The sequence below is a fragment of the Trachemys scripta genome, chromosome 10, assembly GCF_013100865.1.
Source record: "Trachemys scripta elegans isolate TJP31775 chromosome 10, CAS_Tse_1.0, whole genome shotgun sequence".
NCBI classification, from domain to species: domain Eukaryota; kingdom Metazoa; phylum Chordata; order Testudines; family Emydidae; genus Trachemys; species Trachemys scripta.
Window position 1 is genome coordinate 6728390 of NC_048307.1, and position 27968 is coordinate 6756357.

The following is a 27968-nucleotide window of genomic DNA, read 5'->3' on the forward strand; positions in this document are numbered from 1 at the left end:
GCAGCTCACTGAATTTCCAGTTGTAACGCTTGTTCTAGCTTTTCACTGGGACGGTTGGCTTTTGTAACTGCTGTAACCCAACAGCAGCCCCATGTGTGTAGCAGCTCCCTGCCGTCCACTGGGGGCCCAAACCTCCCAGGCACTGAGTCCGAACGGGAGTTGGGCACTCAGTATCTTGCACCATCAAGCTTTCTGACCGCACTGATTCTGCAGCCTAATGAAAACCGAGAAGGGCATGCGATGCAGAGCCCTCAGTCAGTCCTACGGGCTTTCAAACCCCAGCCACATATCCAACCCCTTCAAAAGTGATGGATTTCGATTGCTATAGCACAGGCAGTACTTACTATTATAGTTTAAAGGCAAAACAGCTTTTGAGCTGCTTAGAAATGATCACTCCTGGCTTAAGGTAAATCTGAGCACTAGTCTGTGAGAAACAGAGCTGGTGGAGGATTAACATCACCGCCCTCCGTATGGCTGACCATCCTAATGGTTGTATCTGAAAGCATGAGGCTAGGTGAATTAAGAGTGCACGCCAACAATACATCTTCAAACACAGGAAGGGAGAGGGCAGTAATTGCAACCCGCTGTCCTGGCTAGTCAGCAGAAGGCCACGGGAGAGCTTTGCTCTGATGAATTCTCATGTGGGGCTGACAAACCACATCTCCCTGACACAGACAACGCAAAAATCGGAAGTGGGAACCACAGCCAGCCATGCAGCGTGTCGTAGGGTGCATGCTGGTGGCATGTACAGAAGCACAACATGACTCTGGGTCTGCAGGCCTTCAGGGGGAGGGACTTCACTTAGTAATGCACAGCAGCAACTCCTAACCCAGCAGGGTCTGGTCCCACTTCTGGTATAAAAGGTGTGGCTGAATCGCAACATGCCCTGGTGTTTTACCTTGGCCTTTGCAGTGACAATGCCAGTATAAACCAGTTATTGATGTGCATGTCAGTATCAGCACTGGGGACCATTAGTATTAAGTTCCTAATTAATGAATGGTTCCTGATAGCTGAAGGTGTTGAGGAAACATGGTTAAGGACCAGGTAAAGTCTTAAAGTGCCTAAGCATGGACTCTTACAATACAGTAAATCCACAAACTCTAAAAGCTTTCAGTCAAGAGACGCAACGTGTAAGAGTTGCATCAACTTTCCAACCACTGTCAGCCAGTTCAGGTTTCCGTAGGTTTCCCCCTCACTGGATGAAAGGAAAAGGGAATCACAAGCAACAAGGATCTACCAGTTCAGGTTTAAGACCCACTCCCGCTGTGCCTAGCTACTTTCAGTGGAACCGTCTCTGTGCTACAAGGTTAGCTAAGCCTCTGTTTCCTGAAGCAGGTTTACCTGCACTGCTCGCTCAACATTAAAGCAAATAAAAGTTGCATGTCCCTCTTAATCGGGAGCAAAAGGGGCAGGTCAAATGGTCCAGGATCACCCCCAAAGGGGGGTGAGGGGGGAAGATTCTGAAATTAAGAAGAATTGCATTGTGGGAGGTAGCTCAGGGGACTCAGACTGGTGGAAGCCCAACTGCTGCTAACCCCACCTTACAGAACAGTAGACACCATTGCAGTTTGCACATAGAGAAAAATGAGAATCTTCACTGACCACCTTAGGAGTCTGATTACACAAAGTACAGATAAAGGCTGCTGTAACGAGAAAGTCCCGTAATACTGTATCCTGCAACCATCACCAGCCTGTCAGCTAGGGAGACACAAAAGTCTCCACGGACTTCAATACATCTTACCCTCCTCACTCCCAATTAGTGTCAGGTTATTTTTCAGTACAAAGGTGAGGTCTTGAGACGAATAGATTTCCACTCCATCAATTAATAGGCCGAGAGGTTATGACTGAATCGTATTACCTGTATTAGTCACTTATGATCCCAGCTGTTCTTTTTCTACTTGGAATCTTGTCTAGGCTTAAGGTTATTAAGACAAACCCTTGATTTAACAAGCAGTGGCTTCAGTCACCTAGTACATTACAGTGTTTTTATAGAAGTATAAAAATAGCTTTCACTTAGCAGACCCAGTTCACATGCAACAGCTGCATACAGGCGGTCACATTTAGAATCTGAGAAAGAAAAGTTCTTTAAACATGCTCTTTAAATGTGAAAACAATTCTGCAGCGTGGTGCGCAGACACATGTGAAGCTGACGGGACACATGCACACACTGCTCAGCCCTTCAGCAAAAAGCTATTTTACGCTGGCTCCCGCCTGCATGCTAAAAATCACAAGCAACCTCCGACTTTAGTGAGCTTGCGGTAACTCACTATTTCCTGCTTCACCTGGTCTCACTATAGTAGTGATACTAACACTTAAGACGGTCTTCCCTCCCCATTGCTTCCCCCAGGTCTGCTTCAGTTCTGTCTCAAAGACGTTTCTCGGTGTGAGGAGGAGTCAGTGTTGCAGCACTATGGACGCTAGGAACAATATGGCTCTAAGGAGCCTCTCTTTGTTTGGGATGCACGTTACATAAGAGCGCAGCTATCGCATCAACGGAATCTAAAACACACGAACAAACCCAACACTCTGCATTGCAGCTTCCTCTGGTACATTAGAAATTTACATTCAATTTCAGCACTGTCTCACATAATCACATTAGACAGAGGTTTAAAAAATATATATATACACACACAGTTCAGCTACTCTAGTAAAACCCATGTTCCCCCCGAATCAGACAAGAACAGTGCTAAAAAGAAATAAAACCAAGGTGATGTTTTCCACCCAGACTTTTCTCTCACGTAAAAGAACTTTGGGGGCTGGCATCAGATGTACTGCAGTAATCTCTAGCCAAGGGGTGGCAGTGGATGAGATGTAACCTCCTCGGAGATTCTCCTGGAAGGAAGAGATGCATGACAAAAGCAAAGCATGAATCCTTCGGCACTCACCATAAAGGCAATAGGAAGGTTCTGGCACAGTTTGCAATGTGGGAGGAGCTTTGAAAGTCCTCAATATCCAACGAATAGGCTCAGTGAAACGCAGCACTGCATGCAGCATCCAGAACCACCCAAGGGATGCTATGGGAGAGGTAGTAGAGAAGTTGCAAAGGCATGGCATTAAAAATAACTAACTAACTTGGAGTGGTGAGCCAGAGCCAGAAGCAGCATTCGCTGCCGCCGAACCTACGCTCATTTTCCTATCCAATGCAAATCTAGCCCCCAACACAAAACTACAAAGGATAAAACATTTCCTCCAAGTACATTCATTCCCGATCCCGCCTGAGCACCTGGCCTAAGAGGCTCCTTGTCCCCATCCCCCCCTGCGTGCAGCTTCAGCCGAGTTACACTATTCGTTCTCTACACTGAGAGAGCAACCAACAGGGGCCCTTTTTGCTATTCAACTAGCATATTTCCTTCAAGGTTACACCACAGCAGTGCTGCGAAGTCCTAGCAAGCTTTAAAGACTTGGAGGTCTCCTTCCCCATCCCCAGGTCATCAAGAAAAGAGAACGCTGCAAATTAACAAGGCACGGTGCTCTACATTCACACTGAAGGGGGGGCCTCCGTGCAGTCTAAGATACAGAAGGACTCCTTCCACCTTTTCGTCTTCCAGCAAAGCTGAGAAGTCAACAGAAGAATACACGCTTTGATCTCTAGCTCATAGGCTCAGCAACAATCAATTCCATGAACCATTAACCAGCACAGACAATGCAAAGGGGCACTGTGAACTATTTAATGTGGGCAGGTAATTTTTAGCCTCCATCATGGTTGGAAGCTTTAATATATATATATATATATCAGTATCACCCCTACACTTGGGCAAATGTATTTTGCTGTATATATAAAATAGTCAAAATCCACAGGGGTCATACTTCACTCCTGTCTATGCACTAGCAACGCTGATGTTGCCAGGAAAATGCGAAGTTTTAACTTGAATATACAAGTTAACATGCATTGAGGGGACTGGACGCTACTCGTCAGATGTCACCCCATAAGGACAGCCGACTTCTCCCACCCTCCCTGCGCCATGAACATGAAAGGAATGGTGTTCTTAGTAAGGTTTTTAAAAGTTGACAGTGTCCCTTTAACATTTAAGGATGGAGTGGCCAATATTTTTAGATCTCATTTCTTTGCTGGGGTACAACACATCCAGTTCTCAGCTGCTGGGAGTCGCACAGAAATCAGGTCCCTTCAGACACTGTTTTCTACACAGCAGACTCTTGCTTGCAAATATGTTGACTGCTTTGCATTCTTCCCGATATATCAGATATTTGTAAATAGCCAAGTCAAGCACAGATGATCTTCATCAAAATCAGAGTCCACAGAAGGGCAGCCCAGGTGATACTAAATTTTGTACAAAAAGCTGGGAACGTAGTCAAATCTGAGCATAGGGTTAATACCGCTGACAGGTTCCTGAATGTACTGCAATTTCAACAGCTCTGCTAGGTACTGTACCACTTTGACATCTTCATTCACAAGTCCCAGATGAAGTTTCAGAAAGTTCATCCTGCGAGACACAATGGATTCCTCTGTTTCGGTTTCGTTGATGGGAAGGTGCAAGTGATGGCAGAAGGCGTACAGGAAGGCCTTAGAACACAGCTGAGTTAGAATATTTTGGACATGCATATAGTAGGTGCTTCCTCGTTTGATCTGAGTGCGGTGATCAGCAAGCCTGGGCACCAGGGTTCCTTTATAAAGGGGGCAGCGTAGAGTCTTACTGTCTGCATCCAGAATGCTGATGTACCGGCTGTATCGACCCAAGGAGTGCAGCGTATTAACACCAGCAGGGGAAACCACTCTGCGAAAGAGAAGAGAGATACAGCATGCTAAGGAACACAAGGGAAGCTGTGAAACACTGACAGATGATACAAAGACACGACGTTTGTAGAAACTAGATTGAAAGATTTCATAAACTACAGTGTGATCATCTTTAAGAGGACACTTGTCACTTGGATTTGGTAGCAGAGATCGAATGTAGAAGAGCCTATAAAGGTGTCCACAGTGAACCTCGGCTTACACTGAAATACTCCTGAGGGAATTCTGCACCAAAAAATTAAAAATATGTACAATACTTTAAAATTCTGCACATGTTATTTGTCAATAAATAAATGTGGTCACAGCATGGCATGGGGAGCAGAGGCCACTGGCGGCACTGAGGTGGGAGATCACCCTGAAGCCCCCCCCTCCTAGTACAGGGGCTCGGCAGTGCGCCTGCACCTGAGCCGGACGCAGTGCAGGGGCTGGGCCTACCCCAGAAACATCTCGGGGCCCTGCCCTCTGTGCCAGGCACACCTGGTGTGGGTGGGCAGGCTCAGCCCAGCAGGATCCAAGTGTGGGGGATCCAGGTGCGGGGTGAGAGGTTTCTGTGCGGCTCAGTGGGAGATCTGGATGCACAGGGGCTCATTGGGGGGTTCCAGGTGCAGAGGCAATGGGACTATGCAGGGGATCCAGGTGAAGGTGGTTGTGGGGCTTGGCGGAGGGGGGGGGTGTCTGGGTGTGGGGAGAGGGGGCTCGGCGAGGGCGTCGGTGTGGGGGGTCCAGGTGCTGTGGGGGCTCATTGGAGGGGTCCAGATGTGGGGTGGTAGGGCTTGTCAGGGTGAGGGTTCGATGGACCTGCTTAATGGGGGAGCCGAGGGGAATACCGCTTCCCACCCACGATTCCTCTATTCCCTTTTCTTCTCCATTCCCCTCCCTCCCACATTCCTCGGCCCCGTCCTATTCCACCCCCCCTTCCCCCACTGCCTCTTTCTCCCACCCCCTCAACTCCCCCACAAAAAACAGAAAGGCTCCCAGCACAGAAAAGGGTAGCGAAATTAGCACTAGGACCCGGGAGGCGGCTTTCAGCTGCAGAGTGAGCAGAGCAGAGATTCAGCCTCCTTCCTTCAGCTGGGCAGCTTTGCACTTGCAGAAGTGAGGGGGGGGCAGTGGCATATAACGTTGTGTACCCCCCCATGCCTTGCCTCTGTTTGGGGGGCAACCCCCCCCCCAAAACCTGCACCTGTGGTTGTCCCCCTGCCCTGGGCGGCTTCCCTTCAGTTTTTGGCAGAGAAACACAGGAATTCTGCGGGGGTGGGAGGTGTTCTCCGGGCGCGCTCTCCCGCAGAATCCCCCCAGGAGTAACTTAAGCGAAATGCCTCAACTGCTTCAATGGACTGTCAGTTCTCAGCCAAGCACCAGTTCAATACAGTGGTGAGCCAGTGTGCTAACTGCACAATCACCACCTGGAAGTTAAATACTATACCCCTAGGGAATTACTGCTTCCTGCTGAGTGGGGGAGGTGGTGGATACGAAGCAAAGTCACTACTATCCAGAGGCGTGCAAGAACTAAGAGGAAATCGCTGGTGAATAGATGCAAATATTGCTACTGTTCTCTACTGGAAGTGAAGGAACAGCCTTTGGGGTCCTCTTTCCAACAGCTGACCATGTCCCCCAGAATTATTTTTGCTGGATAGTTGCTTTGATGTTGGTGAAACTCTACATGTAGAGAAACTTTTTGTAAACAATCCTTAGACAAGAGGGTTCCACTACAGAGTCTGGGCATTCCTCGCTGAGATGCGAAGTCAAAGGACATTCACAACATGCAGTCACCTAACAAGTGTGTGTGATTTAACTGAGATAATCATAACCCTAAAACAACTCTACCCAGTGCTCCCAATTCTGCGTGGTTATGGTCGCCTTGTCAGGAGAGGCGCACCTCACCCTCAAACCAGAGGGAAGAGTTGCTGATCTGTAACAGGGGGTACTAGCCATCCCTCCGAACTCTACTCTCCACCTAGACACCAAAGCCAGAGCACAGTAGTAACTGGTAGCACAGTTAAAGAACTGTTATTTTGACTTACATGGATGTTTGAATAAATGTAACAGAGGGTCCTGTGGCACCTTTAAGACTAACAGAAGTATTGGGAGCATAAGCTTTCGTGAGTAAGAACCTCACTTCTTGCATCTGAAGAAGTGAGGTTCTTCTTCAGATGCAAGTGAGGTTTTTACCCACGAAAGCTTATGCTCCCAATACTTCAGTTAGTCTTAAAGGTGCCACAGGACCCTCTGTTGCTTTTTACAGATTCAGACTAACACGGCTACCCCTCTGATACTTGAATAAATGTACCATTCAAGAACACAGCTTAATTCTATAAAGGTAGAAAATGCAACATGCAAAGGCACTGTTTTCATATAGTAGCAAACAAAGTAATACCGTACATTTTAAGAACTGAATAATTAGATTTTAGAAATATCTTACAGCCCCAGGGAAACCCTCTTCCAGTTCTGCTTTTCCACCGAATATCTTCACCTAAAGCAGAAGTTTCCCCATAAGCCAAACTGAAGTTTGACCCTTGCAGCACATGGAGCAATTTGGGACTTTTGTGCCATTTTACAGTGCGGTTTCACTCTAAAAGTGTTCCACTGTATTTAGACACATCACCGCAGGGCTCAGAACAGGACTTTTGCTTCTCTCCCCATCACCTGACTGGCGGGGTTGCCAATACATGGATACAAGCAGGCCACTTACCCTCTAACTCAAACAACTGCTGTTGGTCAGATGTTCTAGCCTTTCATTTAATCAAAAGCACATTTCTTAATAAAAACCTAATGGAAAACTAAAGGCCCATGTGACAAGGAGGACAATTTAAAACAAACTTCAGCTGGAAGAAAAGCAGACTTCTACCCAAGAGGTTCTGACCCCTCTGGTGGGAGCACAAGAAGGAATTCAAAGAGACACCTTGAAGTATTATGGCCCTGCTCCAGCAAAGCCCTGGACCAATACACTTGCTTGTTTAACTTTGCTGGATGGGGCTCTTTGGTATTCTAGCTGTATGATTTCCCATTGACTTTAACAGGAATCTGATGGCTAACACCCAACAGAATGCATTGGAAGTTTAACACTTAAAAGGATTTCTGGGAAGGAAAGTACTGGAGGAAATACCACCCTTTACACCAGTGGTCCCCAAACTGCAGAGCACGCCACCGTAGGGGGGCACAGAGGAACATTCTGGGGGGGTATGGCAGTTTGAGGCTCCTGCAGGGGGCAGGGAGGTAGCACCAACCAGCTCCACCCCCAGCAGAGGTCCCAGCTTCAGCTCTTGGCCCCCAACCGCGGCACTGCTCCCGGCCCCTGGGTGGGGTGTGACATAAAAAGTTTGGGGACCACTGTCTTATACAGACACACATGTACACCTAACAAGCAGAAATGTGTAGCAACAAGCCCCACCCAATGAAAGTGACTGGGGGAAGGGTGTGCTTCCAGTTTCAATAGTATCAATTCCCCTTCAATACTTCCTTTTTTAACGTAAGAAGTCTCAAAAAAGGAACTATTCGCTTGGACCTCTTAGCATTAATAAGCCCATGAATCTACTATTTGAAGGAGATCTCTGTTAGTTTACCTCTGCAGTCCAATCAGCTTCCACTTCTGAAAATCCATGATATTCAAAGGGGAAGTGACCCAGTGTTTCACAGGCTTGGCATACACCCCACAACTAGGAACAAAGATGGAGAGAGCAGTCACAAGTTTCTTTACCATTGCTTCATCTTCCCCCAGCACTATTAGCGTCCTTCCACTGAGCAGAGAATATATTGCAGGATGAGCAAAAGGATATTGCCTAATGAACTTCAAGGCATTCTGGCCAGCCTTTTTTTTGTGCCTTTCATTAAAGTGACTGAGAGGATGAGCCGGAGAAGGAGTCTCAGAACATGTGGAAGCTGCACTGCTCACGTAGCTTGTGGAGTCTGAGTATTCATCCAGACTAATTCTACTGGCCTCTCTACTGCTTAAGTAATGCGGATCAAGTTCATATGAAAGCAGTCCTCCTGAGACATCATCATGTGAAGAACAGTCTGTGAAGTTCACATGAAATCCCTGATCCACCTGTCTATATGGCTGTGGTGGAATACTGACCACACCATCATCATCATCACAATGTTCGTGTGTTAGGTCAGGTAGCGTCTCTAAAAAGTTTGGAGACTCTTTCCCAATACAACAGGCAGAATCAACTGGCAATAATTTCTCCAGTTCAGAATTGCCTTCCATCTCTTCAACGTTCGATGGATTTAAACTCGGGCTGACGTGAATACCTCGACCTTCAACATCTGCATAAGATTCTTCATTAATGGCACTTGGGTAGCTTGCTTTAAAATCTTCAGGGATCAAAGATTCCGAAGGACACAAGCTGAGGACTTCAATGCTGTCCTCACTGATGGTCCTTCTGCTAACTGCCTTGCTCCTGACCACCTGTGGACTTGGGTGGATAGGCAAACTTGCCTGGCTCTCAGATTTTGTCAGAACAGCAGTAGACTTTTCTGTTCCCAAAACCTCAATGCTTTCACCGCTACTAATACTCCCTTTAATGTCTGCATCAAGGTATTCCAAATTCTCCCGGTCAAAAGCAATAGGTTCAGTCACTTCTGGTTCTTGGGAATCTTCAATCTCCTGCTCCATCTTGATAGGTACAGACTCCACACTAGATTTGTAAGATTCCAAGCTGATTAACACTTTAGGAATTGGAGATTCTTCCAAACACTTGGTGTTGACAGTGTCCTGATTAGATCCCTGACAACCACTGTACTGTTTTTCAGCTGGTTTTTCATCTAAAACAGACTTATCTTCAAAAAGGAAGTTAGTTATACTTTGCTGCTTTAAAAGTGCTTTACAGATCTGATTGGTCAAAAGGTAGCACACATCGCCTCTAAATGTTTTCTCTATTTGATTTAACTGATCAAGAGTTTGGGTGAAAAAATAAACATCACAGAGTTCCTCCAAGGTTTTCAGCTTCTTGTCAAAACATTTGGCAGATTTTGCTTTGATGAGTTTAGGGGTGTAAGATGGCAACCGTGCATAAAGATGCGTTTCACTGGGCTCATCAGGGTTAGAGGTAGTAGAGTCTTGATCAAAGCTTGGGTTAGCTTGATCCAGTGCACACTCTGGCTCATACGGATGGAAATCAGAATCCTTCAGTTTTCTATAAGGATATGACCTGATTTGCTTTAACAGGTCTTGATGCTCAATTATGGACTTTTCAACACTAGCCAGTTCATTAGCTTTCTCAATGGCCTGGGTTGTGTAAAATCCTTTGTCGTTTGCTTTCTTTTGTATCTCTGTTTCATTGTGCAGCACTGTCCTGGTGTAATCAAGGTCTTTCAGTTTCTTTTCAAGTTCATTGGCAAAAGCTTTCCTGTTACCAGTCTTTAAGCACTCTGATGCTTTGGAGAACTCTGTAGAGAGCTCCTGAAACTGTTGCATGATTTTGTGCTCGTCAGTGGAAATGTACGCCATGCAGAAAGGCCTCACAAAGCCTCTAGCTTCAAGGTCGTAAAGAGTTAGATGGTGCACATAAGCAAAAGCTCCTTCCTTGGAATCTCCCAACACCACTTTGGAATCCTCCACAAAGTTTAGCTTTGGGTAGGAGCATCCAGGAGGGTGCCCCACAAAGGAGGCTTGATAATCCACAGACATGATCCGGAGGGAAAAATAGTTCAGATCAAAAGTGCCAGAAACTTTGGCATCATCCGGGATGGTCAACAAAGGCTGTGGGCCCACTTGCTCTGAGAACTCGGAGATGAGAATGAAGTCCTTGGTGAACTTGGAGCCTGAAAGCTTGGACCAGGGGTTGGCACCGTGGTTAGCAAAGGGGAACAGTGGCACAGAGTACTCCTCAGGCAGGGATGGTTCATTGTATGCCTCCTCTTCAAACTCTTCCTCTCTGGTAAAAGCCACCACATCAGGGGCGCTGATCATATTTATAGGTGGAGTGAAAGGACATGGAAAAGGGAACCCTTCCCCCAACCCCAAAACTGAAAAGATCAACCAAAACCCATCAGGGGAAGAAACCCTTCTCACACTAAAGGAACTGCCTCCTTTCCCAACCCCTATCCAGGGCTAAGGTCCTCCCACCTCAGGGTCTCTGGGGGGTGGGAGGGAGTCAGCCCTCCTCATCCAAGGTGCCTGGCAAGTTAGTTCCCCATATTCCTTAGTTCTCAGTCCCCGGGATTAGCTGTCTCAGCCCCAGCCACGCACTCAGCACCCCTAGAGATCAGCTTCACGCCGTTTCCAGGTACCCCTAACTCCCGCCGTCCTTGGGGCTCAGTCTCAGCCTCTCCCCCACCCCAGGTTCACAGTCACGAGCCCAAAGGACCGGTCCCCCCCCCCCGCTCCAGGATGCCGGGGGCGGCCCGCCCCCGCCAGCTCCTCGCTCACGCTGGTCGCCTCCCGCCCAGGGCCGGTTCTCTCCCCGACTCCGGGCACGGGCAGGGGCCGGCTCTGCCCCCGCCAGCTCGGGCTGTCCTTGCAAGCACGGAGGGCGGGCTGCTTCCCCGGCCCGGGGCCTCCGCCGCGCCAGGCGCTAACGCCAGCCGAGCTCCCCCAGCCCCCGGTCCGCTTCTCCCCGGCTGGCGCTCGAACCAGGAACCGTCACTTCCCTCACAGGGCCCGCAGCCCGGCAGCCATCTTCCGATCACATGACCCGTTCAGGCGGTGACCCCTGACCCGGAAATGGTGCCGGGTTAGGGTGTTCTGTTTACGGCTGTCAGTGTAACCCTCCAGACGTTATTGAAAGCCGCGGCGGCGCCTCGCGGGCAGGAGCGGAAGCGAATCGCCGTTTTTAAAAATAGAAATGAAGCCGCGGGGCCTCTTGGGAGTTGTAGTTCTCGCCCGCCGCAGGCGGCGGTGCTACTTTACGGCAAGGCGTAAAAATAGGTGAACGGCGCCCTTTCCCTCTCTGGTCACGACAGTGTGCGCCGCGGCGGCGTGGAATTCGGCTGGGAGGAGGGAAGGCGAAGTATTGGAGGGAATCGTGGCGCCCTGGTTCTAGGAGCCCTCAGCGCAGCGGGGAGCGGAGCCCCGGGCATTAGGCTGAGGGGAGAGGGGGATCCCCTGGCATTGGGCGGGGGGGCTTGTCATTGGGCTGAGAGGGGGCTAGGGAGGACGGGGAGCCCTGCCATTGGGCTGAGGGGGGGCAGGGGAGGCTTGTCATTGGGCTGAGGGGGGGTTGTCATTGGGCTGAGGAGGGGGCCAGGGAGGAGGGGAGCCCTGCCATTGGGCTGAGGGGGGCTTGTCATTGGGCTGAGGAGGGGGCCAGGGAGGAGGGGAGCCCTGCCATTGGGCTGAGNGCTTGTCATTGGGCTGAGGAGGGGGCCAGGGAGGAGGGGAGCCCTGCCATTGGGCTGAGAGGGGGAGGAGGGTTCAGGAGGTTGAGTCTAGTGGGGAAAGGACATGGGTGATGGGGTAAATACTGCATTGTTATTGGGGAAGGGACTGGAAATCTCTTCTAGCTCAGATATACCTCCTGAGTTAGCATCTGCTTTAACTTCTAAAACCATGTGAGGTGGAATTTACAGTGAGCTGCCAGCAGACATCAGTGGGGAAGCTTGAAGGTCTCTAACTACTGCCCCATCAAAATCATGCCGGGGGTACTTTAGAGTGGTTGCTCACCGTGTGAGATCGCCTCCTGGAGGTGGAATCCTTAAGCCAAATCTTTTACTGATACACGTTGGTGTCTGATTGCGGGGAAAGTGGCAGCAGCCTGAGGAAAGGGCAACATGTCTTGGCAAGTTGGGAGCTGCCCTCAGCTCTCAGAATGAACTTTCAGGCCAGGCTTTTTGCCCGCTGTGGGGTCAGGTTGCTGTCTCAGTCCTGGAGTCTCTTCTCCCAGGCTGCAGAGGATATGACATTCCGAAAGATTCAGAAGGTCCTCTGTGTGGCAGAGAAAAATGATGCTGCCAGAGGAATTGCAGATATTCTCTCCAATAGCAGAATGAGGCGGGTAAGAGTAAAAGCAACGGTTTCTTTTTGGGTCACTTTCTAGTTGTGCTTTGTTCCTCCAGCTACATAAACAACTGGTTAGGGGTACTTGCCAATCATTCAGTTGTTTCTGGGTTAATTCATTTGGTCTTAAAATAGATATAACATAGTGGGGCTGCCCTAGAGAGTCTAAATACCACTACTGAGACTGTTTAAAGCTGATGCTATTTTTCTGTGATCGCATTAAAATGCAAGGCTTGCATTGTCTCCTTGAGCTCCCATTAGAGCCAGGAAATGTGCAAGCTGCATCCTCATTTTAGTGCCAATTTAAATCAGTCCCGACCTGCAGCACCATGTTTTGTTAGAACCGTGGGCCACTCTGCAGAGCTCTACCAGTGCACTTCAATCCTTCCATGCAACAGCTTGTGCTATTCCAGTCTCTGGCCTTTCCCAAACAGATTCCTACTGAAGATGAACTGGGCCAGGTTAGGTGAGATGGACAAATGCATATCGGACAAGATGAGGCTGACAGCACCAGACTCATTTCCCCTTGTGACTGAAGCAATGTTGAAATCCTGTTCTTTAGTCCTAATCTTTGTTTCCAGACGCACAGAAATATGGACTGTGTCTTGTCTGTTCTAGTGAGGTGCTGCCTTGGTGAATTTTCAGCTGTCGTTCCTAACTTGCAATCTGTTGTATATGTGAGAAATATTAGCACTTGAAACAGCCATGCGCATCTCCTGCCATGTAATGCAATTGGTTTAGAGGTCAAAAAATGCTGCTTCTTGCAGTGCTGTTATTGCTCATCAAATTCCAGTGGCTTAAATTTTTAACACGGTGAATATGATTTAGTGGTTCGAGCAGAGAACTCAATGTGCTGTTCCTGTTCTGCCATTCATGTAAGGCAACACCTCTCTTTTCCCCCTTCCTGGGCGAGTTATACCCTTCTATACCAATATTCCAGTCATGCATATTATCTACCTCTGTGATGCCAACTATGTCATCGTTGTGTTTATTAACCAGCATTTCAAGTTCTTCCTGCTTATTCCCCATACTTCTCACATTAGCATACAGATCTCTACGGGCATGGCTACACTGGAAACTTCAAAGCGCTGTCGCGGGAACGCTCCCATGGCAGCGCTTTGAAGTGCGAGTGTGGAGAGCTCTCCCAGCGCTCCTGGTAATCCACCTCCATGCGCTCCCAGTGCTCGGAACCTGTTTACAGTAGCGCTTTAAAGCGCTCAGACTTGCTGCACTCCGGGGTGATTTTTCACCCCCCTGAGTCAGCAAGTTAGAGCGCTATAAAATGTAAATGTAGACAAGCCCTAAGATTCTGATTTGATTTCCCCTGTATGTTCTCTTATCTCCCCCTTATCCCTGCTATAACAGCCCATGCTCCCGCCAGATCTGACCCTTTTCCCAGGTCTCCATGTTTTTGACTTACCTGTGGGCTTTTGTCATCTGCCCCTGTCGAACTTAGTTTAAAGCCCTCCTCACTAGGTTAGCCAGACTGTATCCAAATATGCTCTTCCCCTTCCTGGATAGATGGACCCCATCTCTGCTTAGCAGCCCTTCTTCCTGGAACAGCATCCCGTGGTCAAGGAAGCCATGTTATGTGACAATGGTCAATTCATGTAACCTCTCAGTACCTCAATCTACCCTTATGTAAAATAGCCATAATATCCTTATGGCAGGATGCTGGGAGGCTTAATGTTTATAAAAGTGCAGGTAGATCCTAGGTTGAAAGATATGATAGAAGTAAAAAAAAATAATGATTACTTGAGAATTGATGGTCTGAATCAATCTAGATAACAACATGCTTCCAAAGAAGATAATGTGAAATGTTTGGGCCCAATCTAGAAACCTCTACAAACCTTGATAAGTGGAAGATACACTCGGAACAGTGTGTGCTGAATTACGTGTCGTTTTTGTAAGCTGACAGTTGTTCATTGGGAACTTGGAATATTTTTCAGTCTTCAACATGTCTCTCAGGGGTGTTGTACAGTGCTCTGACACTGTAAAGCACCATTAAGTGTCAAATGTTTCTATAAATGACCAGTATCATTTCCATTCAGCCTGCCTTTCCTCTAGATCTTATTTAATTTAATCTGAAAAATTATTGGACACCTGAACACCAGCAGCCTGTTTTTCATTTGTCACATATTTACATGGTTTCTGCTATAGCTGTTGTTTGTGTACATTGATTTGGAGTGTTTTGTTTTGTTTTTGTGGGGGAGCAATTTTTTAAACATCTTTTCCATTTTTTGTCTAGAGAGAAGGGTTTTCCAAATTCAACAAGATCTATGAATATGACTATCATATGTTTGGCCAGGTAGGGGTCCATCTTTTTTTCATCACGCTGTATAACCATTCTGGTTCAGGGAAACACAAAATGCTGATCGATCATCTAACAAAAACATTAACTACGATGGTACAGAATTATGTATTCAGTAATGGAGATATCTGTGCAAGGAATGTGTGTATGAAGAATGGCCAAATTATTGTGAAATTGAGATCTCATGTTTCCATTTGAACACATCGGGGAAATGTCTTTTACACTATTAGTGTTGTGCTGTCTTTATCTCCTACAGATACAGTATGGTTCAGTGGTCAAGGGCCAGGTCTAAGAGTCAAGAGATCTGACTTCTACGTCTGGCTCTGCCACTGACCTCCAGTGTGGCCTGAAGTCACTTTACATCTCTCTGCACTGGTTTTCCCATCTGTAAAATAGCATTGTGAGATCCATCAATGAAAAGCTCTCCATATATGCTAAGCATTATTAAGTCAAGGAGGCATTTTCCATCTGATCACTCATATATTCAGAATTCCCAGATTATATACAATAACGTGTGTACAATGCTCAGCTATGGCTGGAAGGGAGAACTATTACTATGTCAATAGAAGCAAGGCAGATATCATTGACAAGAAACTGATGTGTCTGATCCATCAAATGAGAGCCTTGTGTCTGGAGCTCGTGGACACCAACGTAACCTGGCTTTAGCAAAACAGAAGCAACTATTAGAAACTAATTGTCTGAATCCATTTCCTGCAGAATGTTACTGTGGCGATGACCTCTGTTTCGGGACATGTGCTGGCTCATGACTTTAAGATGCCATTTCGCAAATGGTTAGTACCTCTGATCTGAGAGAGCTGGTGACATGCTGCTTGGCATCTTTTTTTTTTTTTATGCTGACATGTGCAGCGCAATGAGCCTTTTAAGGTCAGCCTGTGAAATGTAACTTATGACAATTAATGAACTGGCTAATGTGTATGTATACCAGTGTCCTCATCTAAGACAAGGACAGTATGTAACCACCATTCTGGCACTTCATCAGTACACCAGTAAAAGATAGAAAGCACCAGGTAATCGCTTGTGAATGTTTTGATTTCTTTTGTACATTAAGTCCTGCTGTTTATCATCTCTTCCCCAGGTATAGCTGCAACCCACTTGTACTCTTTGAAGCTGAAATTGAGAAATACTGCCCTGAAAACTTTGTGGATATTAAGGTATGTGCTTTTAAAAGGCTACGTGATACTCAAATATTAGTGACAGGTTCCACAAATATTGGTGCAGACAGAGAGAGGACTGGACCTCTGGCCATAACCTTTAGCTCTCTGGGACTGTAGCCAACATAAATATTTTCTCTCTCGTTCTTCAGACTATACATGCTGTCTGCCTTTGAACTTAGTTTCCTAGCCTACGCACAATTAGGCAGTCAGGTCAAAGGACTGATTTATTTGAAGTAGAATCCCCTCTATTGGAATCAAAGTATTAATGGCCCCAGTTCCATCTAGATTACATCGGAAAGTCCTGTGTTTAATAAAACATATTAAGGGACACGATCCAAATTTAGATAATGACTATTTTTGTATAAAATGGATGCAGATAAGTGAGTATTTACTATAGTCATCAAAATCTGTTAGCTCACTGACTAGCCTCGTGAGATACACATCTTGTTCTCATAAATGGCCACGTGGCACTGCTCTCATACAGCGTTATGCCAGCACCCCTTTGCAACCAGGAAATTAGTACAATGCCTGAACACTCCCCTAATTAGCTTAGGGAAAATCAATGAGGTTCTACTCTCTCTGGTGTGTTTTGTATGAATAAAATTATATTTTAGTTAAAAATGTGCAGAGCAGCCAATGCAGTTAATTTCAGATATATGCACAAGAGAGAGGAAAAAGTACACACGTGGTGGTCTCGTGCACATACATCTCTGCAGTCAGTAAGGCTAGAATAATGGGATATGTTGCATGCAATAGAATGGAAAATCAGAACAATTCACTATAATAAATTTGTCGCTATGGATACGTGTTCCGTTTCAAGATCAAGTTAGACTGTTGACGTTGCTGTTGGTGATTCACTCCTGGACTAATCACAAATTAGATGGCATGATAAGTGACTTGCTGTGTCTCATGCTGTGCCATTCTCTCATCTCAGAAAACCCTAGAACGAGAAGCCCGGCAGTGCCAGGCTCTGGTGATCTGGACCGACTGCGATCGAGAAGGAGAGAACATTGGTTTTGAGATAATCCACGTTTGCAAAGCTGGTGGGTGGAGGTCTTACTGTTTCATTCTTTGAAATGCTGACTAAAAAGATATCTTGTACAGCAATGTAACCCCAAAGGCTGCTGCTGAATGTTTGCAGTAGATCCAAGTAGAATGCACTGGCTGTGGTGTTGACTGTACCAGGGATGTGTTAATGTAACACGTCACCAGCAACGGGGCTACATTTCCAGTCCATTGATTTCAACGGAGTCTTGGTGGGTGGAGGCAGCACAGCTGGTATGGACTGGGTTAACATTTAGTGAGGGGTTTTTGTCCAACACATTTATTGCTTCCATAGCCAAAATATACAGTTTAAGTTGGACAGAACTTGCAGTCAAGGTATAAAAGCTCGTCTTGGCTGTCTGGTAATGTTGGGTATCAGAAGTGAACGTAGAATTTTCTCAGCTGTATTGTAAACCCATCTTTCTACCCATACAGTGAAATTCCATCTAGGCTTGCTTAATTGTCACTGCCCAGTTCACTTCCCAGATAATGTAAAGAGATGAGATGGGGACTGTGAATGGAGTCACATTAAGATGACCAAGCAGGAGTAACTTAGGTTTCTATTCTCTCCAAAGTAACTGAGCTTTTTCCTCTGTCCCTCTCTCCCACTGCTAGAGGCCTTGTCAGCACTTTTCCATTTATGTTATGATAACTCTAGGCCAGTTTTGGGAGCTGCACTTGGGAGTGCAGAAGGGTGTCATTGGAAACCATCACCTGGATCCTTTTGACTGCAAAGATATAAAAATGGCCCCCACTTACTAGATGTGGGTCTTTTGTTTTTGTTTTTAAACTAGATTTACAAGAGTGAAATCCGTGAAACTAACTAGGACATTATAAAGCTTCAGTGGTCTAAAAAGGACTTTATTTTTGGACTCCAGATCAGCCTATATATGTCGTCTACCTTGAATGGGGTTACTTTGAAAGCTTAAACTGGTTCTGGTTCTACTACCGATAGTTTTAAAGGAAATCACTGAGTGTTCAGTCTCTGCCATTGGGTTGAAAATCATGTTTGATCCCTCTTTCTGGTTGACAGTGAAGCCAAGCCTTCAGGTGTTCCGAGCCCGCTTTTCCGAGATCACTCCTCGTGCCGTAAGAGCAGCCTGTGAGAACCTCGTCCAACCCAATCAGAACATTAGCGATGCTGTGGATGTCAGACAGGAGCTGGACCTTAGGATAGGTATGAAGCTAGGGTGGGCAGTAGCTAAGTTTTTGATGCTCTGTAAATCTCTCCTTAAAGGGATTCTGTAAAATTGCCCTGGCAGGTAATTGATGTTCGGGAGCTTTCATTGCTTTGCTATCAATATACAGCTCACAAAGTGGAGGGGTTAAAGTATCTCAACTCCTTTAGGCTATTGTGTTAGTTCCAGGATAAAGAGCTCTCGTTGTTTATTCTTCCAAAGCACAGCAGGTGATAGTGGTTCAAAGTCATCTATTTGCACATCCCCGTGACATGAGATAGAAATGCAAAAATTGATTTCTGGGGCAGGAGATTTAGCTCTGAGACCAATAGATCATGCTGTCACTCAGTTGTTTCCAATAAAATAGTTGCTCTTTGAAGGAGCTGTTAGGTTCTTAACTATTTCTGTGACACTTGCTTGGCCTCTGCATTTCATATCAATTGAGTAACCGAAACCAAGCTTGCAGGTAGTGTGATTACTTTTTAAAATGATTATCCCAACTTTAAAATCCCTTTTTGTTTTCTTCCAGGTGCCGCCTTCACCAGATTCCAGACCCTGAGGCTCCAGAAGCTCTTCCCCAACGTTCTAGCCGAGCAGTTGATCAGCTATGGTAGCTGTCAGTTCCCAACTCTGGGATTTGTGGTAGAAAGGTTTAAAGCCATCCAGGCCTTTGTTCCTGAGGCCTTCTATAAAATTAAAGGTATGTTCTGGGACATTAGTGCAGTGCTCTCAGGGTTCAGTGCTTTTGAAAAGGAAACGAAGCACGGCTTGACTGAAAAATACGAATGAGGGAGATGCTTCTGTGTAATGCACAGACATTGCTACAGACGTGCCATTTTCCCCTTCCTTTGCCATGGCCATTCAGCACAGTTGGGAAGGTTTCCCAAAAGTATGCGAGCTTTCTATGGCCCCCTTTTCCGTCCCTGTCTAGCCAGTGCAGTCTTGCTTTGTACCACCTCTCTGATGTGGTGACTTCCTTTTCAATGCAGTGACCCATGAACATGAGGACGGCATGGTAGACTTCAACTGGAAGAGGAACCGACTCTTTAACCACACAGCATGCCTTGTCCTGTACCACATGTGTATGGAGGTAGGAAACCTTGTCAACCATACAGGGTCCGGTATCAAACAAGCCTTTCTACCTTTTACCTTCTGGTTGGCAGAAGCATTAGACAGCAGCTGCTGCCTCATGGGCACCTTTGAACAGCACTCCATTTAGACACTTCCGTTTGACTTTCCTTTCTGCGTGCTCTGTGCTTAGGATCCGACGGCAACTGTTGCCGAGATTGGGAGCAAACCGAAGAGCAAATGGAGGCCCCTGGCACTAGACACTGTGGTATGTTTGATATGATGATGCTAAAAAAAATTTTTTTTTTTTTAAAGGAGCATTGAATACGAGTTTTAGTGACTGGCCAGGTTTGTGTGGTGAATATTCCCGTTCTTCTTTGTCTCTTTATGACACAGGAACTTGAGAAGCTGGCTTCCCGCAAGCTGAAAATAAATGCCAAAGAAACCATGAAAATAGCAGAAAAGCTCTACACTCAAGGGTAAGAATTCCAGACCTGGATGTGCTGGAATTAAATACCTGTTACAAAACAGCAGACCCTTCATCGGAAATGGGAAGAACCCACAAGAGGAACGGTGACTGGTCAGCATCCAGTGTGATTGATTTGTTTTTCTTTTTGTCTCTAAGGTACATAAGCTATCCCCGAACTGAGACCAACATTTTCCCCAAAGACCTAAACCTCTCTTCTTTGGTACAAGAGCAGACCGAAGACCCCAACTGGGGAGCCTTTGCACAGGGGATTCTAGACCGGGGTGGGCCAACCCCTCGGAATGGGACCAAATCCGATCAGGCTCACCCTCCCATTCACCCCACTAAATATGCATGTAACCTGCAGGTGAGTCTAACACAGAGTGGATTTCTGCTATTGACAGTGCACCTTACCAGTGACTGGGTAACATGGTGATTCTAGCAGACAGGGGCTTGCTGTGCAATTATTAGCAAATGGAATTACTTTCCATAGCTTCAGAAGTGGATTTCGCTCCTGAAAGATCCTTTCTAAAATATGCTACCCTGATAATAAATGTTTCTGCACAGAAAACTGGCTGAAAAATACTAGGTGCTATAGAAAATCTAAACTGGAAATATGCACCTCTTACCCACTTCCAAGTTTTGACCTTTGAAGTCCACATCAGATCTTCAGTGGAGGTTCTCTTTGCTTATCCTAAAGCTGTTCACTGCCCCTAGTTACATTTCCTCATGAGTCCCAATACAAAGGAGATGCTGTTTTCAGTGCATACAGGACCTTTTCCTTATAGACACTTGTTTTAAAACATAGGGACCTAAACCGCTTGACAGCCTGAAGCAAGTGATGTTTTAAAGTCCTGCTTTGTGACTGAGGGGAGTAATTATTATTATAAGTCCTTTTCATGCAAAGATCTTAGTGCTTAACAGAGGTGTACAGGTACCTATTAGATGTATTTTAAAGCACAGAGGCTAAATGACTTACCTAACAAGGTCAGTGGTATAGCTAGGAATAGAACCCAGGTCTCTTGACTCTTAATCTCTTGCTCTGATCTGCACTTCTACTGGATTCCTTTTGATGTCTTCACTTCTGGTCCCAAGGTTCTTGCGTTCTGAAAGAGGGCTCTTAAACCTATACTTGTATGAGTGGGGTGTCCTTTATTTGGAGGAGACTCCTGACCCTCTTCTCTTCATGTGTTCTTAGGGGAATGAACAGCGACTGTATGAATTCATTGTGCGTCACTTTTTGGCTTGCTGCTCCCAGGATGCCAAGGGACAAGAAACAACTGTGGAGATTGACATTGCTAATGAGCGATTTGTTGCTCATGGGCTCATGATCCTGGCCAGAAACTATCTGGACGTCTATCCTTATGAGAAGTGGAGTGACAAGGTAACCGTCTCGATCAAAGCGTTTGTGAGATGGTAAATTGGGGAGGGATCATTACAAGATGCAACTGGGTTTAATGTTACTCAGCAGTTAAGCTTGCCTAGGCTCTATGCGGATGTGTAAATACTTAAGGGCCAAATTCTGCTGTCAGATGTACCTGCAGGACTTCCACTGAGAACTCCCTTGTTTCAGTTGTTCTACCCCGAGGTTCATCTCTCACCTGAAGACCTCTGCAGCTCATTTTGGCGGTTTTGAGTGCTCACTTCCCTTCCCCCTCCCCCATTTTACCTCCTGAGGAATGGACATGGCACTGGCCTGCATGAGGACCTGATTCTTTTTTTTGCAAACTTGTTGGTGCTGTCCCTTAACTTGCCAAAAGGGGTCACTGTTGAACAATGCTGGGCCCACTTTTTCTTCCCCGATATTGAGCATGCTCCGTGTTAAACCCCAGGGAATGAGACACGAGTCTCCTGCAGCACCCCTAGACCCACGCCTGCTTTGGGTTTTTAAATTCGATCTTAAACAAACGTTGCAGAAGGTTGTTTCATTGGAGTTTGTACTTCTCTCCCTCCTTCAGGTTCTCCCAGTGTACGAGAGGGGGTCTCGCTTTCAGCCCACCACCGTGGAGATGGTGGATGGGGAGACCAGCCCACCCCAGCTCCTCACCGAAGCCGATCTCATTTCACTCATGGAGAAACATGGCATCGGTCAGTATCCGCAGCATATGGAACCGTGTGACCCTGACCTCATGCTGTCTAGCAGAATGGAGTTTGTATACCTCTCCCCCTTTCGCCGTGCTCTGTTAAATCTGTAGCTGTAATGGTCTCTCTCTTCCACCAGGTGGAGATTTCTCTAAATACAGCTGACACAAGATAAAAGCAGTTGTGTGGACACTTGCATTCCCAAAGTAACTTATGGAGTAATGGAAGGGGGGGAGGAGCTACAGGCCGAGTCTGTATAGGACTCTGCAGATTGCAGTTTAGCTCACTGGAGATACAGCTTTACTTCCCATCTGAATCTATTTAGGGCCCAGTTGTGGCCTCCGAGGCTCCCTTACAATTGGCATTGGAGTCAGTGGGAGATGAGGGCAGCATAGGCCTGTACTTGCCCATCGTGATAAATTTGTGCCTGTATTTAGCATCCCAGGTCTCTGCATTAGTAAATACCAGCTTGTAGAGCCCTGATGGGTTCTTCATGCCAGCTATTAAATGACTGCACGACCACTTTCAGGGACTGATGCCACTCACGCTGAGCACATCGAGACCATCAAGTCACGGATGTACGTGGGGCTTACTCCAGATCAGAGGTTCCTTCCGGGGCACCTGGGCATGGGGCTGGTAGAAGGTAAGGACGATGATTGTAATTAGGCGTGAAAATGCCTTCGCTATCCCTTCCTTTCGCTTAAAGCATGGTATCGTTCCTCAGGCTACGATTCTATGGGCTACGAGATGTCAAAACCTGACCTTCGCGCTGAACTGGAGGCTGATCTGAAGCTGATTTGCGAGGGGAGGAAGGACAAATTTGTGGTGCTGAGGCAGCAGATCGAGAAGTACCAGAAAGTCTTCACCGAAGCCGTGGCCAAAGCCAACAAGTGAGTATCAGTAAAACCCCCGCTTCGCCTCTGCGGTCGCCCAGAAGAGCAGCAAGGAAAGTGGAGGACTTAGCTTCGTGTCTGGGGCTCTGATCACGTCAGAGCTTATTTCCGTGACATGTGCATCGGCATTTCCAAGAGGAGGCGTGAAGTTTGAGTGCTGATGCTGTGTAACAACCCTTCGTTTCCATCTAGTGGGCAGCTTCAGAGCTGGTGTCAGAAGGTGGCAGTCTGTGCTGACCTCTGGAGTTGCACCCACACCACGACTGAAATGGATGATTTTTTTTTCCTCATGACATTCCTAAACGGACTTATTGTGAAGTTCGTTGGAGCCCAGCTGTGGGAGCAGCTACTCACCCACCATCTCCGTCGTACGGAGAATGAGAGCCAATGTAAATGCTCATGGCAGAGGAAACCAATGCGACTGTGTGTGTTTCTTTCCAGGTTGGATCAGGCTTTGTCTCAGTATTTCGGAGAAGTAACGGCACTTGCGCAGCAAGAGGAGATCTACCCAGCCATGCCCGTCTCCATTCGGAAATGTCCACAGTGCAACAGTGACATGGTCCTGAAGAGCAAGAAGAATGGCGGGTCAGTGATCTCTGTTAAGCAGATGACAGCTCAGCATGTTAACGTTGTGTGGCTCCCTTGTAGCTCAGCATAGAGCACTCTCCCAGCCCTTCTCCCCCTCACGAGGCATCTAAGCTACAATGACCAGGTGTGTGGTTATGCCACCAGGCCCCTGGGCATCAGGCCAATGTTCAGCTGCAAGAGCAGTGCATACCCAGTCGAGCTGCGATTCTGGAAGCACATGATCGCTTTTATAAAACTCGTCTTTAACAGTGGGCTGCTGATCCCTGTCCCATAAGCTTTGCAACTGCAGGTGGAGTGGCTGATGAGTTCTCTTGATTATTCCTCTTCCTCATACTAGCCATTTACTCCCCTTCTCAGGTTTTATCTCGGCTGTGTGAGCTATCCTACCTGTAAAGCGGCTGTGTGGTTTCCTGACTCTGTGCTGGAAGTCAGCAAGGATGACAGTGTCTGTGCCGTGTGTAAACCCCATCCGGTTCATAGGTGAGTAGCGTGAGTTAAATACAGAAACACACAACTGCCCCGTAGAACATACTGGTCAGCCGCAGTGGCCTGCACTACTCTGTAGGAAGCCATGTCCAGTTTTTGAGCTGGGCTTGGATTGCTGCAGAGACAGTACATCCAGTCCCAGGACAGTCTGAGGCGGATGCTTTATCTGGCTATGGCCGCTTTAAAAGCAACACTGACAAGCATCCAACGAAGTGCAGTCCATTCCTCCTAGACTGGATGAATGATGGGTGTAGCACAAGGCCAGGAGGGCAGGTAGAATAAGCATGGTGATCCTCACAGTTCCAGCAAAGACATGGAGGTCCCAAGAGGGGGAGAACTCTGATCTGAGGTACGGATTCTAATTTTTCATTTAGGCTGAAATTTAAGTTCAAGCGAGGTAGCGTCCCACCCCTGCTGCCCCTGGAATTTGTTGGCTGTATTGGAGGTTGCGATGAGATGTTGAGAGAGATCTTGGACCTGAAATATTTACAAGGACCATCCAGACCGGTACAGTCAGTCAACCTGCCAGCTAACTACCTACAAGCCAACCAGTCCCTTAACCACATGGCCAGCTATGAGAATGGCCACGTGAGACCTACCACAAACCCTGGTGCAGCAAGAGCACCCCGAGCTGCTCGTCATCCAGCTCCTGCCGCTGCTGCCGAGAACAATGCTGTGGTGTGCAACTGTCGGGAGGAGGCAGCATTGCTCACGGTGCGTAAAGAAGGGCCCAACCAGGGCAGGCAGTTCTATAAATGCAGTGCCGGCAGCTGCAACTTCTTCCTCTGGGCCGATCAACAATCAGATGATGGAAACAGCGTAACCCACAGGAGCTTTTCTGCACCCCCGGATTCCTTGGGTGAAAGGCCTCCAGGAAGCTTCAGGAGCCTTGGAGGAGGAGGAGGAGGAGGAGGAAGAGGTCTGGGTCGCTATGGAAGCAACGGTTTCGACTCGGGCGGAGGGGGCGGTGGCGTGATGTGTAAGTGCGATCAGCCGGCCATCACACGCACTGTCCAGAAGGAGGGACCCAACAAAGGGCGTCAATTCCACACCTGCCCGAAGCCGAGAGAGCAGCAGTGCGGCTTCTTCCAGTGGGTGGATGAAAACGTGGCCCCAGGTGAGGCTGGGCTCGTGCTCGGAGTTGGGGTTTGGGTGGGATGGAATGGCGGGGGGGCTGTATTTTCAAGCTGAACTGACGGGAGAGACTGGGCACCATCTTAAAACACTTAAGATACAAATAGGAAAAGGATTGTAGAGCTACAGAACTTGGCAGAGGGACTCGGGCTGCTGTAAGATAACTCGGTTGAAATGCATTAGATATGCCCTTTAAAGAACGGTCAGTTTATTCTAAAAATCTTACCTGGTTCTTTGTAACAATAAGGAAACTCAGAAATCTGGCTTAAATTGCTGTCCCTTCGACTGAGCTAAAGCAGGGCATATAACAGGTACACAGGGGCCCTGATCCAATTTAGGTCTGAGCGGATTTATTCAGGTAATGGGACATCTCACGGCTGGCTGTGGTAAGCGGAGTGGATATTCATTTCAAAGGCACAGTTCAATGCACAGAGCTCTTAACCTTTCCTAACCTAAACTTCATTGGCTGGGGAACGTCCTGCCAACTGGAAATATCTGTTTTCAAAAAAGCTGTTGGTGAGTGGATGAGAGATTGAAAAGGGGAGTGGGCAACAATTTGGTGCTTCCACGCCCTCTGCTGGCACTGGAGCTGCATTTCATCCCACCAACTGAGCTGCTCCCTCTGTTTAAGCTCCATTAAAAGTGGATCATCCTCCCTCTTGTATTTCTTCTTAATGGGAAGAGCTAAAACTGCCAGGTGGGGCAGCATCAAACCTTCCTCAGAGGGACAACAGCTGGAATCAGATGTTAAAGGGACACAGTTAGCTGTTTTTAAACACTTTAAATCCTATCTGGAATCCTTTTATTCCTTTATTTGGTTAGTTTTAAAAAGAAGTTTTTTTTCCTGCTCCCTTTTATTTCTAATGGTCTCTTCAGCAACAGAGAAACTGACCATATGGGGGTAACAGTGAAAGTGACTATTCCTGGTGTGCTGAAAAAAGATGGCTGTACAGCTCCTTTCACTTATAGTAGGTACAGAAAGTTTTTTTTTAAAGGGACTCGAGTTTTTAAATGTGACCTTTGTTCCAATTTTTTTTTTAATCAGGCTATTTTTAGAAAACTTGGTGGGGGGGGGGGGAGTGAAATTAGCTAAAGTCAAGTCTACACTCTACTATTTTTGCTGTTCTCAGTTTGGACTCTTGTATAGTTTAAACTGACAACTGGGATAAGTGTCTCCTTTTGATCTCGTGCACTAGCCCAGAGCTGCACGATGCTGCCCAAGAACATATAAATCCAAACAAGACAGAAGCATCTTTAGTTTCTTGAACACTTTGAAGAGTGGGATTAATAAATGGACCCAAACTCCCTGGCCATGTCCCCTCATCACTGTTCCCCTATTCCTGTGGCTCACATGGTGTTAAACTGCTTAGAACCAACTTTCTCTCCCTCTCTCTGCAGGAGCCTTCTCTTCAAACCAATTCAGGAGCGATGGGCACTCAAGAGGGTCTGGTAGCAAAGCTAAAAGACCAAGTACTTTCTCTTCTGAGAAAGGACCTACTGCCAAGAGACAACGAACCTGTGGCATTTGCCACCAGCTTGGTCACACCAGGAAGACGTGTCCTCAGGACCACTGAGGAAGGACAGTAGATGGGATGCTCTTGTAGGAAACATTAAAAAAAGCCAGAGTCCTGAACTGCTCCAGGAGTGGCTGGCTGTAGAGATGCAGTGGATTTTAAAAGCAGAATGTCTCTGGGGCTTGTGTTTAAACTACTTCCTGGAAATAGTGGCTAAAGCGCATCTTCTCTTGGTGGTGACCAGCACACTCAACTACGCCTTGGAAAGTTTCATTCTGACTTATTCAGACACTGGGCTATCTTCTAAAGGAGGCTCAACTACTGCTGCCTTCCTTGGTTTATTATTATGCTGGGGGATATTTTGTAAACACAGGCATTGTTTCCAAAACCCCTTCTCAGCTAAAGCTTTGGAGAAAAATACAGATGGTTGTTGGGAAGTGGGACAGGACTTTCACAGAGCTGCCAACCCCAAATCTCGCCACAGCCTCCATTCCCCCAGGCCCTTCTGTCTAGGAAATAGTAGGGGGCCACAAAGAGTAGCACTAAAGGAAATGGAGGAAACCTTTTACCCACACTGCTGGAGCAGCTGGTGTGGGTTGTTTGCAGACCAGGGAGCAGTTAGGGATGATGCTGTCCAGGAAACCATCTGTTGATGGTTGTGAATCAGTTTTTCTGGCTTCTCACAGGGTGGGATTTGATATTTTAAGTTACTCTTCGAGGTTGGGGTTAGTCAGTCAGTCTGTTCCCCAACACCCCTGGCCCTTGCCTCAAAGGAGAATTAACAGCAGAGAAAGTAAAGCCTCAATCCCTTGCCCTGGAGAGGGAGCTCAGTGCAAGTGCTCAAACAAGAGAACCTGCACTTAAGTTGATATTGAATTTAGAACCCAGCTACTCCTTGGACACTGTGAGCAAGGGAACTTAATGAAGCTGCTAGTTAATGCAAATTATTTGGGGCAGATTGATGTGCCTTTTAATAAAAAGGAGAACTCTATTTTACCTCAGCTGTGTTTTAAATTATGCCCAGGAATGGTGTCACTATCTCTCTCTCTCTTGTTACCGCCTCTGGCCTACATAAGTTGACTGTAGGCTCAGCTGAAAACTCTTTTCCTAAAAGCAGCTGTTTCCACCACACACACACCTCCCTCCCCCTCAGCTATTCACTGGAACAACATGGCCACTTGCTGGGCAGTAAGTCCAGGGAGCTTTATTTAGAAGGGATCTGAAAAAGGAAAAAAGCTCAACTCGTTCCCTGCTGGCTGCTTTCAGTGTGTCTTCCAGGACTTTAGAGCTGTGCTCCAGCTCCGCTCCAAAGCCCTGGATTGTCATCCAGTCTAAAGCATTAA

At 47.0% G+C, this 27968-nt stretch overlaps 2 protein-coding genes across 4 annotated transcripts; one reads left to right on the plus strand and one right to left on the minus strand.

Annotated features, from left to right (window-relative positions):
* Positions 1 to 1600: 1600 nt before the first annotated feature.
* Positions 1601 to 11464, minus strand: SMCR8 (SMCR8-C9orf72 complex subunit). 2 transcript variants are annotated; one of them, XM_034783271.1, is made up of 2 exons: positions 8314 to 11460; positions 1601 to 4733 (listed from the first exon to the last, which is right to left on the minus strand). In XM_034783271.1, exons 1-2 carry the CDS (start codon positions 10659 to 10661, stop codon positions 4280 to 4282), a joined length of 2802 nt encoding a protein of 933 aa, XP_034639162.1. In that variant the 5' UTR covers positions 10662 to 11460; the 3' UTR covers positions 1601 to 4279. The 2 variants fall into 2 exon arrangements, with proteins under 2 accessions (XP_034639162.1, XP_034639163.1); XM_034783272.1 differs by having other exon boundaries at positions 4574 to 4733; positions 8448 to 11464.
* A 1034-nt stretch (positions 11465 to 12498) lies between these two features.
* Positions 12499 to 27621, plus strand: TOP3A (DNA topoisomerase III alpha). Of its 2 annotated transcripts, XM_034783268.1 has the most exons (19): positions 12499 to 12684; positions 14935 to 14994; positions 15715 to 15788; positions 16094 to 16169; positions 17107 to 17215; positions 18250 to 18393; positions 18924 to 19094; positions 19384 to 19484; positions 19656 to 19730; positions 19859 to 19941; positions 20088 to 20295; positions 21127 to 21312; positions 21887 to 22016; positions 22540 to 22653; positions 22735 to 22900; positions 23345 to 23488; positions 23849 to 23971; positions 24352 to 25094; positions 26510 to 27621. In XM_034783268.1, the coding sequence occupies exons 1-19, from the start codon at positions 12499 to 12501 to the stop codon at positions 26683 to 26685; spliced, it is 3069 nt and encodes a 1022-aa protein (XP_034639159.1). In that variant the 3' UTR covers positions 26686 to 27621. The 2 variants fall into 2 exon arrangements, with proteins under 2 accessions (XP_034639159.1, XP_034639161.1); XM_034783270.1 differs by lacking the exon at positions 15715 to 15788 and having other exon boundaries at positions 12546 to 12684.
* Positions 27622 to 27968: the final 347 nt, after the last annotated feature.

Bases quoted from the DNA above. Each gene is read 5' to 3' on its own strand.
- TOP3A (XM_034783268.1), top strand. From the start codon at position 12,499: ATGAACTTTCAGGCCAGGCTTTTTGCCCGCTGTGGGGTCAGGTTGCTG. The intron at 18,394-18,923 runs GTATGAAGCTAG...GTTTTCTTCCAG, and splicing joins GGAGCTGGACCTTAGGATAG to GTGCCGCCTTCACCAGATTC. The intron at 19,485-19,655 runs GTAGGAAACCTT...CTCTGTGCTTAG, and splicing joins TGTACCACATGTGTATGGAG to GATCCGACGGCAACTGTTGC.
- SMCR8 (XM_034783271.1), bottom strand. From the start codon at position 10,661: ATGATCAGCGCCCCTGATGTGGTGGCTTTTACCAGAGAGGAAGAGTTT. The intron at 4,734-8,313 runs GTAAACTAACAG...TCTCTTTCGCAG, and splicing joins AAGCTGATTGGACTGCAGAG to AGTGGTTTCCCCTGCTGGTG.